The following is an 11,351-nucleotide window of genomic DNA, read 5'->3' as shown; positions in this document are numbered from 1 at the left end:
TCCTACCCGGTTTTAGTACAGTATCAAATAAGTATTATAGTTATCAAAAACCAGAATTATTCTGTAAATGACACTCCAAGTATGCCAGACAAGAAGTAATAGCAAAAGTTCACTCTTGGAAGAGTATAAACAATTTAAAATCAATGCATCAAAGATTCATTTAAAGGACATACATGGTCTTGTGATTGAATTTGCTCTTGATTTCAAAGGAACAGGGTAAGTCAGATGTTTATAATTATCAGACCTTAAAGTATTTTGTATTTAAACAGGAACTGTTTATGAATTAAAAGTAAAAATTAAGTTTACCTCTGAAAATCGTAATCTGATTTTTTCTTGGCTGCAAGTGGGTACCAGAATGAAGCAGTTTAAAATTCCTATAATATTGATTGAACCACACATAATACAGTAGTTATTTATCTTTTGTTAGAACTTTTCATTGTATTTTAGCCTCTCTTCTGAAATTTCCAAATAGCTCTAGTAAATAAAACTGGTTGTACAGCTCACAGCCATTTTTATAGGATCCTTGGAAACACTTAACTGTCAATTATCGAAGTTAATATGGAATTCTGAAACCCTTATGATCACAAAGGGCATGTGTATGTTTGCCCCAGTATGTACCTGGAACAGCTAATCTCTGTAAATCATTACTTTTATTATCTAATGAGTTCCTGTGTCTGTCATTTTATGTAATATTTAGATTGATACAGTACAAGCTTTTTAAAGCCACAGAAAAAGAAAGGGCAATGGTGTTTAATGAAATACTTCTAGCTGTGGATGAATTGATTAGACATCAGTATGGGAACTTTGTCATGCAAAAGTTTTTTGAGTTAGGTGATGAATATCAGCTGAGAGCACTGACTCAGAGACTTTGGAAGTGTTGTGCAACTTTCCAATGACAAACATGGAAATCATGTTATACAGAAAGCTGTTGAGAGAGTGCCCAAAGATTTAAAGTTAGAAATTGTCAAGGAACTGTCAGTGGGTGTGGAATGTTGTAAAGACCTTTTTGGGATCCATGTTGTTCAATGCTGTATAAGATCAGTAGAAGATGAAGGATTGAACATTTTGTTGGATAGAATTAGAGAAGAGGTACATGTGTTTTATGGATCATTATGGTGTATCCATCTGCATCATGAAAACTGATTTATTCAACGGGTCATAATTTTCCTTTCCTCGTTTGTCTACTCTGGACTTGACTTTTGATGAGCAACTTGGCGGGTGTTTCTAGAAAAACAGAGGATGCTTACCTTACCGGTACACCTGGTTCATGCTCCCTGTCTTTATTGGTGTCCTAGTTGCTCATTTGCTTTTGTTACTTTGTATGTATGATTTTAGTTACTTTATGTTCTTTGTTGTGTATGTCTGTTTTCCATGTCTGATCTTTGTCCCTGGATTACAGAGAAATGTATTATCTTTGCTTCAAGACCTGATAGGGCCATGCTTATTTTTGAAATTTGCACTTTAACTCATGGGTATATTTCTATATGTATGTGAATAATTACTAAATTTAGCTATTATTATGTTAGTGATGCAAGCCAATTTATACTTCTATGTATAAATATAGTAAATATTCATGACGTCACAAGGAAACTTGGATCCATGAGTATTTGAAATTTCTGAATTAGAATTGTGCTGCTTATTGTTTTACACCCTGAAGAGACAATAAGAAAACACATCCAACTCAGTGATTCTGTTGAATTAGAGGAGGGGAGACATGATTTATTATACTGAACAGTCTTATTAGTTGGCAATTGATCATAAATGTGATTCCTGAAAGCTTTGAGATTGCTAGACAGTTTTATATATAGACTAATTAACTTTTCCTTAACATGTATGTGTATGATTCTTTGTTGAATCTAAACTTATGATTACAACTTTTTTTAACTTTAGATCTGTTCCTGTCTTAACTAATGTGGCAAAAAATCAGTATGCCTTTAATGTTGTAAAAAGATGGTTGACTATGCTGACTTGGAGCAGAAAAATACTATAATACAAAAAATTGGTACTGATATCAATGAAATGAAAGGGTAAGGTATCATTTGGCAGAAAGTATGAAAAATGAAAAAAGTTAAATGAAAATTAAGTTCCTTTCAATGAATATGCTTTTCTTTGTAAGCAATAATCTGGAAACTAGAGAAGACGCATAAAAACTATACCTTAATATAAAAATATACTATTGTTACTGGTTTTGATATATGAAAATTGAAACTTGAAGTTAGCTTATATTAAAAGTTCTGCACAAATTGAATTGAAAATGTAAGATTATGTTAGATTATTTTGTTTTCATTTTCAGTTCAGGATATTTTGATGTATACTGATTTCAAATATAGTTCATGATATTTTGATGTGTAAAATATAAGACAAATGAAACTTGAAACACTTCCAAAGAAACATAAGTGTGGTTGGTTGTCACATCAAGATATCATGGAAGTTGGAGAAAATTCACTTGCAAGAAACTGGAAGGCCTGCAAATCTGCCATCTTACAGAACTTTTTATTTTTCATTTGAACATATTTTGACTTTTATACCATTTATCTCCATATTGATACTTGTTATGAAATTACATGTTCTGTAAAATGTGCTTAATGCACAACCTGTTAGATTTTTAAACATGATACTTCAACATCTTCCTTGTCTCAATTTTCTCATTAATATAAACATTTCAATATTTACAGTTCTGTATAGTTCAATAGTGATGTAAAGATGTGGGAGAATTGTTCATGCTACAATTCCATGAGCAGTCATGTACAAATAAAACATAAAAAGCCACTGTCAAGTCTTCTATAAAGAGTAGGACTGGAACTGACTGACATTACATGATATGTATCAGCATTACTTATCCTTTTTGTAGGATTGCATATGAACTGATTGGATCCTCATTGGTAGCTAATCTTGTAAAAAAGGAAGAAAAGATTCATAAATCAAGGTACCCTATAATAATAAACAAAAAAACTTGCTTACAAAAAAATTACATTTTAAATTTACTGAAAGGAGATCATTAAAACTAAGTTAAAATTTTTAAGTCATTGTTAAATATTATGCCTAGTGTTTTTTTCTACACATTTTATATTTGTTTTATTTTTATCCTTTCGGATAACACTAGCGTTTGTTTGTGTTTTGGTACCTGTACTGATTAGAAAGTGCAGAGTTTACTTGCAGCATTTATACCCTTGTGATGAGTGCACTGGCAGTTTTGGTACTGAGTAGAAAGTGCTGAGTGAAATGACATTGAAGAGTCATGGAGAGACGCAGTTGTAGTTGGTCTGTACATCTCTTCAGATTTGTCTGTTGTTAGGTGGTGATAGACAACCCCATAACATCAAATTTTATATAATTGGAACTATTTTACAGTTCACCAGTGGCACGGAGCATTGAGCTATGACTGTTGTAAATTTGTGGTTATCATATTTTTCAGTTTGAAGGTTGTGAAAGGTGAAATTGAAAGAAGTGTGTTACTACAGCAGTTTATAAGTGGTCACTCAAATCTTCAGTTGAAAGACATTGTTAATCATGTTGTCGAATTGTCTCAGGATCAGTTGGGTTCAAAGTAAGACAACCTTAGTTGAACATTATTCTAAAGTAATCAGTTACATTTATTACATTAATCCTTTTTTTTAATATTTTGTGACGTTATGATAATTTAGCCCTTTTCTTCCATGTGGATTTCATTTAAAAAAAACATCCCATTTGCATCGAGTTTTTATCAGTACAATAAAAGTTATATGATGTTATTATGTAGATAGCAGTGTTTTATCAAATGTTCCCAGTGTAATAAATTTTGACAATTCACACTGAAAAATAAATTTGGAAATTTTACTCTTTGATTTTCTCCTGCCAAAACGTTAAATTTGATATCAATCACAGAATTTAAAATTCATTTTGATAATATTGATCAATTATGAAGAAAATCTATAAATAGGATAACCAATTGATTCTCTTGAATAAACAAAATATGATCACTTGTGCCAAGAATGCTTGAAGATTTAACTTATTTGTAGAACAACAGGGACTAAATAACTTTAGGTAATACCTTATTAATTCAATGGTTTCTGAATGTTACCTAAACAATTAATAATGTACAGTAAATTTGATTATAACAAACTTGAATATCCAACGAATTTACACTTGTAGCAAATTTTCTAAAAAATCATTAAAAGAAAAAAATTTAAAAAAGTCATTAAAAGTCGTGATAATTTAGAAGGATATAGTGAATTCATAACAAGCTTGACCAGATCAGGGTCAGATTGGAGGATTTAGTTAAAAGTTGACAAGAAGTAATTGGTATAGAATCAAAGTCAGGTGAATACTGAATCTGACACAGATAATTCCAAAATTGATGACAAACCCATCGAAGAAAATAATTCTGTGTTTACAAAAAGGTTTAGAATCATTTGTGTATAAGAACAACACACAAATGTTGACGAGATGTTTTTTCAGCATTACCAAAAATAGAAATACAATATTTACCAGAAAAGAAAAAAAAAAACATTTCAAATTTCTTTAATAAAGTCTAGATAAGTTTTCCTTGAATGTGTTATGCACATAATTAAAATATTCATACATTGTGTAGCTTCCCTACACAAATCTTACAACAAATTTGTTTTATTATATAACAAACTTTGCTATAACAATATAAAAAAATTACTTTTATAACAAACTTGTATTTTCTGTGCCCTGATATTCTTTTTAATTTTACTGTAATGCCTCACAGTTCAGTGATTCTCATGCATTTACCCAAGATTTCCGTTTTCTCAGTTTAAAATGATGATGTACATGTACAAAACAATTCTAAATAAGTTCAAAAGTAATCATTGCATTATTTGCATTAATGGAGGGAATTTTCATTTCAGTTTATTACTCATTGTTATTTTTTTTGTACATGCCAATGGATTGAAAAACACAAAAATATTTTGACATTTCATACTACTCAAGTATTAAATTTTTTTTGGTTTAAAAATATTAATGTTAAGAAATACATTTCTTAAAGGTTTTTCCAGACAAAGTTACAGACTGCCACATTAGAAGAAAAGGCTATGATTTTCAATGAAATAAAATTCAGTGCAGCATTTAATTGAATGACAGATGTGTTTGGAAATTATGTTATTCAAAAGTTCTTTGAACATGGCAATGAAGGGCAGCGGCAAACTTTGTCCCAAAGAATGTTGGGAAATGTTATAAAACTGTCATGTGATCTTCATGGTTGCAGATGTATACAGTCAGCATTAGTGTGGGAATCAAGAGACTTACAGGTGGAAATTGTAAAAGAATGAGATGGTCATGTAATGGACTGTATTAATGACCATAATGGGAACCATTGTATCCAGAAAGCTGTCGAGTCTGTGGAACCACAACATCTACAACATATTGTTGATATAGTTGCCACCTTTGTAAGGCCACCATGTTTATTGTTTTAGAACAATATCCGTAAGTTTTAAGTACATGTATCTTGTTAAGTGAAGGTGAGTTATTATTTGAGTTTTAACAGATTGTTGATTTGCTATATTTTAATATGTCTTTAAAAAACTTTCAATTATTAAACATTATTTTATTCATGGAATGACTGACTATAGCTTATACTATTGTATTTAAAAATCATAGTTAAACCAGTTAATGATTGAGTCAATCCAGATTAATGTTTGAAATCTTTCAAAAATAATATAGTTACCTTCGTTTAAATGTACCAGACAAACAGTCTTTGACAATTACAAAAATATCTTTCAAAAAATATATTCATCTTGCAAAAAGATTGGGGCACCAAGGTTATTCATTGAAACAATAAAAGTTTCAGGTAGAGTTGGATTTACCTGCTATTTGTAGCTAAATTTTAGTTTAATTCTGCATCAATATGAAAATTTCTCTCCTAATTCGTACACATTTTAACCACTGTTCATAACTAGTCAAATGTTTTATGTATCATTTCTAAGAATATAAACATGTTAGAGGATTAAATAAGGTTACTTAGTATTAAATATAAAGATGGGTGATGAATTATCCTCTATATGATTTTCTTTAATGTTCATCTTGATCCTCTTTCTCATTTACAGGTATTAAGCCTAACAACACATCCTTTTGGCTGTCAAGTTATACAGAGAGTTTTAGAACGCTGTCTAAAAGAACAAACCAAGCCTATTACTGATGATTTAATTAACCACGTGTACCAACTTATTTTGGATGAGTACGGGAACTATATCATAAAACTTATACTAATTCATGGAACTCCTGAAGATAGAAGTAGAATAGTTAGCAAGGGATGAGTTGTATGTCTTAGTCAGCACAAGTTTGCAAGGTTTGTTTGTCAAGAATAAAGATGGTATCATTAATTATGTAGTTTTTTGTTATTGTTTCTATTTTTGCAAAGTTGTAAATTATTAGAAGTATCTAATGGGAACAAAAATGACCAGGTATTATATTAGGATGAACACACAGGAGTTGGGCTGACAATCTGCACCCTCTGTCAAGAATATGGAACTTTATACATGACCTTCCTCGACTTTAATTTCCTCTTGATTTCAGAAGAACAAATTATTATGACACTTGTAACATATATTATAGATGAACATTGTACATGCTATTTTGCTATTCTGGTATGGAAGTACTGAGTTGTATTAAAGTCATGTTAGCACTTCTATCTTGTTTGTATTTTCAGTAATGTTGTAGAGAAATGTGTTTCTCAGTGTTCTGTAGCAGATAAAGTTTGGGTGATACAGGAAGTCACTGCATTAAAAGTTCAGACAGGGTTAGTTACTTATTTAAAAAGAAACTACACTAATTTTTGTGAATAGGTCAAACCACGAATTCAAAATCAACAAAATGTGAAAAGTTCAGTTGAAAATTTAAGTAAAAATCACAAGTTAAAAAAAATCAATGAACTGAGAAAATATTGACAAACAAAAAATGATACCCAGGCAGTAACAACTCTCTCACAGAATGCTACATTTATATACACGTAATCTACAGTATTAATGATGATTATTCATTTTGTTTCAGACCAGAAAATACACTTCTGACCATGTTAAAGGACCAATATGGAAATTATGTTTTACAAACAATGTTTAATCAAGCAGGACTTGTACAAAGGAAAAAGCTTGTAGCAAGAATCAAGCCATACTTGGAACTGCTTAACAAACACAACTTTGCAAAGAATATTGTGTTTAAAATTGAATCTGAATACTCAAAATGAGCCATTGAACAAATGTGCAAATTAAAGCAAGGGATGGTTCAGTCATTAGAGAAAAATACCCAGGAGGAGTCTTAGTGATTTTGTGAATAATGTGTTGAAGAATGTAAGACTGAACAATCAATCACGCTCAAATGGATTTGGCATTTTTGTGCATTGTGGCTCAGGCTACATTAGCTTATATAAATGGTAAACATCATAATGTGGTCTCTGATTATAAGATGTAAATAAAGGCAGTAGCAAGGGTTGCTCATAACATTATCATCTGCATCCTGGAAGGTGGGAAAGATGAAAATCTACTGGGTACAGTAGGGGTGAAGATTTGGAAAAGGTGAAGTCCACAACAGCTGGGTGTATCTCAAGAGACAGTGGGCATAGTCATGAAAGTTTGAATTGATTGGATACTCTAGCATTGCTGGTATGAAAATGCAGTATGAAGTAAATAATTTTATCAGGCATATGCTAGATGTTTATACATGTATATCAGTAGACAGTATTCACTGAAATTCTTTATACTGCTTGATAGTGGAAACTGTTGAATTAGTAAGTGTTTGGCAGGTGGGATTGTGTTATTTGACAAGTACTTTAGTATGTGGAGAATGAAGTTTTTTTTTATAGTTTGTACATGTACGCACATGTATTTAAGCATCACTGATATCAATATTTTTTAGCTAATTGGACAGCTTTTGACTAAGCTTTTTTGTTGATATATTTGAAGTATCATTGGCTTCTGCAAGAACTTCTAACTTAACTCTGACAGTTAGTACCAGATAGAAGAATTGTGTGAGAATATGACTGAGCTTAAAATTTTGTGTAGAAATGTCGAACAATGTGTATTTGCTTTTTTAACTCCCATTTTGAAGAACTGTACAATTGATGCTGACCTTGAATTTGTGGTTTACCATAAAGCAGGATTGAATATATGTATACAATATAAAATTTGATATACCGGTCTTTTTTGTTGGATGTACAATTTTTTTCTCTGAATACCTAGAAACTGCAAAAACTAATACAGCTATACACAGGTGTCACTCTATTTCGTAGTTGCATATCAGCAATATTAACAATCTTGAAAATATCACTCATGCTATCAATGAACTCCCCTCCCCCCCTACCCAGAGACCAATACTATATAAATGTAATTGCAAAATGGTGACTTGAATTTGTGATTAACTGGGTTTGAATCCTAAATTCACAGTTGAAATTGTGCTAAAAATAGAATTTCATGAGGCAACACTGGGGAAATACCTATTTGAGAATATTTATATCTGTCCAATGTATGTATAACTGGTGAATGTTAAGGCAGTTCATATCTATAACTACAATGTGCTAGATGTATTTTTGTCTTTCTTCAAAAGATGGCCATGCAGAAAACAGCATTTTTTTCAATATTAAAGAATTTAAAATTATGCCTGGGATGTATAGAATATGTAGTCCCTGGAAAACATGTATGCATAACAGTGAAAAATGTGCTTTATTCATATGCAATGTACATTTAAGTTTTATTTAATGTCTTTACACAGTGCTGTAAATAACAGATGATACTGAAATATCTGAAGTCAGATGCAAATACTCCTTAAAAAATATACCATTAAAGTGGTCCACATTTTCTTATGCGAAAGTGACTAAAGCTTTCAAAATCCTGGAAAAAACCCTGAGCTATAGTATGATTTTTTTCTCCAAATAGTGCAGATTGTTTTCTGAATTGTTTGTTTTTCTTTTCGATCTCATGGGATTTCTTATGTGGAAAGCTTGAGTATATTTTCAAATAAAATCTTCCCTTTATAATGGGTAAATAGTCAACTTATGATGCTTATTTATGTCTAGATTGTAAACCATATGTCTTTCAAATCATCATTACCATTCATTAAATAAAGTTTATTGATAATTGAAATAGAGCGTAGATGCCCTTATTAGGGCCCTGCCATGAAAAGTAGGGGTTGCTCTCTAGTGATCACTCGGTCCGTCCGTCTTCACATCTGTGCAATCTATCCCTCTGTCTGTATCAAACTCACATCCGTGCTGTAACATTTTGCCTTTTGATATTTTGCATGTGGGTAGATCACCTCAAGATTATGTGTTCTGAATCATGGAAAGTAACCTTGAACTTTGACCTCAAGGTCAAATTCCTGTTTTTTGATGTAGGATGTTGATATTTGGCATGTGGGTAGGTCAAGTTAAAGGCAATGTGTTTATTGCATTTAAATTTGTGAAAATAATCCCTCACTGAGTATCATATTGCACTTGCAAGCTCATGCAGTATATCTGCTTGTGACAATATTCACCAATATATAAAATGCAATTCCCATATGATACAGTGTACTTCTTCCAACAGTATTGCTGACCTAATGAAGTATTCTTATATTCATGTGCATTTTGCACTTGTACTTATTGCTTTTTAAAAATTTTTAACTGGAATGTAAAAATAAATAGAGAAAAACTTTTTTGTTATATATTAGATTCTTCTAAAAAAACAAATTGAACTTAAAAGCTTGATTTTGCTTATTTTTACGTTTTAAGAATTTATTGTTGGCATTTTTTTCAGCGAATTTAATAAAAACATTGGATAGGCTTTATTAAAATTTCCCCTAGACATAGCCAGGTACTGCATGCATATGATTAGGGGTAAGTGCCTCAAGACCTTTGGAGTAATTGATGTATTGTTAGTCTGTTCTGTTACGTTTAAGTTTATAAATTGATTAAATATATTTTACCGTGTTCGTGTTTATTTGTTTTCTGTGGAAAGGAAGAACAGATTTAAGAAATAAAAAACTCCAAATATGTTCCAATCCTTAAACCCTTTGCATGCTAATATGTTGGATACATCACCATATCCATCAGGCTTCTCTACCAAATGTCTTGTAAAAACAACTTTTTAAAATAGATTTTGATGACACTATATAGTGGATTGCAGTCATAGGCAAAATGTGCTTGAAGAAAGATGGATGCTTTGAAAGGGGGTAATCTAACTAATGGGTTTTACATATTATTTGTACAAGACCACAATATAAATTATTGAAATTTCTAATAATGTTTTAGATTTTAACAAAAGAAATCTTTATAAAAACTAGAAATTACTTCATCAAGATCTTCAATATCATGTAAAAACATTCACAAAATTTTTCAACTGATACAAGGAACTCATTTTCAAATACAGATGTAAATAAGCTAGTTTGTAAGGGATATAGTTATGATATTCTTGTCAAATCATTAAAGACAGCATCTTTTGGTATTTACATTGATTCACTCATAGGCTCTTTACATACAAAGTAACACACTAGATTTAAATGCAGTTTTTTTTGTGTGACACAGGTTGTGTCCTTATTGTGAGACTTTTGATGTACCATGGTTCTCAACCCTGCATGGGAAGAATTGGGATTGATATACATACGAGGACATTACTTTTGTAGGTTTCAGCTGGTCTTGTGCTGGTTTATTGGTTTATTAAATACTAGTAGCCATTTGTGCAACTATAGACATGATGATAATCAGTTTCTTTATTTCTGATTTTACAAGGGACTCCGACCTTTTAGAACTAGTATTTAGGTGTAATATTTTTACCACAGTGGCCAGATTTAAAAGAGGGTTGTGATCACGCCAAAGTATTTTAGCCCTGCCACATTTTTTGTGCCTCTTCCAAGTCAGGAATTTCTGGCTTCTGTATGTAGTTTCGTTTTCACTTTCAGTTTAGTTATGTTGCTGGAGTATTTAGGAGTAACTATTTCACTTTACCTGTGTATAATGTTGTTTTGGGATCAGCTGCAGCCTGTCCTCTGGTGTGAAGGTTTCCTCATCTTTCATTGAAGACTCGTGGGTGGCCTTGAGCTGAAATTTTTCATCCCAGTGGGGTTGTTGTCTCTTCGACATAATTACAATATTATCCATTCTTGTTATATTATATATTCAGTAATATTCCTAAGGCAGTATGTCAAACACTGTTTGGCTTCAAGAAACTATGAAATCAGTGTAAAAATCAGGATATTAGATTTTATGGTAGAAAGATTTAAGTAATAAAATTATTTTTTTAAACTTAAAAATGGCTACCACCTACTGAGTAAGGAATTTTAGTGTAAATAGCAATATAAGCAAAACACAATAAGAAAACTTGCTTAGTCAACTTTCCATCATGCCATTAAGTACCAGCATTCAAAAATGCACACTTGTCCTACACTTA

At 31.3% G+C, this 11,351-nt stretch overlaps 2 protein-coding genes across 6 annotated transcripts; both read left to right on the top strand.

The window, feature by feature from the left end:
- The first annotated feature begins 12 nt into the window (after positions 1-12).
- On the top strand, positions 13-9,895 carry LOC148611352 (uncharacterized). 5 transcript variants are annotated; one of them, XM_088591814.1, is made up of 9 exons: positions 13-216; positions 698-1,089; positions 1,891-2,027; positions 2,852-2,926; positions 3,416-3,547; positions 5,207-5,387; positions 6,045-6,286; positions 6,647-6,736; positions 6,988-9,895. In XM_088591814.1, exons 3-6 carry the CDS (start codon positions 1,951-1,953, stop codon positions 5,268-5,270), a joined length of 348 nt encoding a protein of 115 aa, XP_088447940.1. In that variant the 5' UTR covers positions 13-216; positions 698-1,089; positions 1,891-1,950; the 3' UTR covers positions 5,271-5,387; positions 6,045-6,286; positions 6,647-6,736; positions 6,988-9,895. The 5 variants fall into 5 exon arrangements, with proteins under 5 accessions (XP_088447940.1, XP_088447939.1, XP_088447937.1 ...); XM_088591813.1 differs by having other exon boundaries at positions 5,207-5,459; XM_088591811.1 differs by having other exon boundaries at positions 4,988-5,424.
- On the top strand, positions 5,283-7,180 carry LOC148611353 (pumilio homolog 2-like). Its single transcript, XM_088595243.1, has 4 exons — positions 5,283-5,387; positions 6,045-6,175; positions 6,647-6,736; positions 6,988-7,180. Exons 1-4 carry the CDS (start codon positions 5,283-5,285, stop codon positions 7,178-7,180), a joined length of 519 nt encoding a protein of 172 aa, XP_088451369.1.
- Positions 9,896-11,351: the final 1,456 nt, after the last annotated feature.

This window comes from Perna viridis, chromosome 7 (genome assembly GCF_037379345.1).
Source record: "Perna viridis isolate PV_CMFRI_1.1 ecotype Kerala chromosome 7, ASM3737934v1, whole genome shotgun sequence".
Taxonomy (NCBI): domain Eukaryota; kingdom Metazoa; phylum Mollusca; class Bivalvia; order Mytilida; family Mytilidae; genus Perna; species Perna viridis.
The sequence above is the reverse complement of the archived record's forward strand: the minus strand, read 5'-3'. Positions and strand labels throughout refer to the sequence as shown.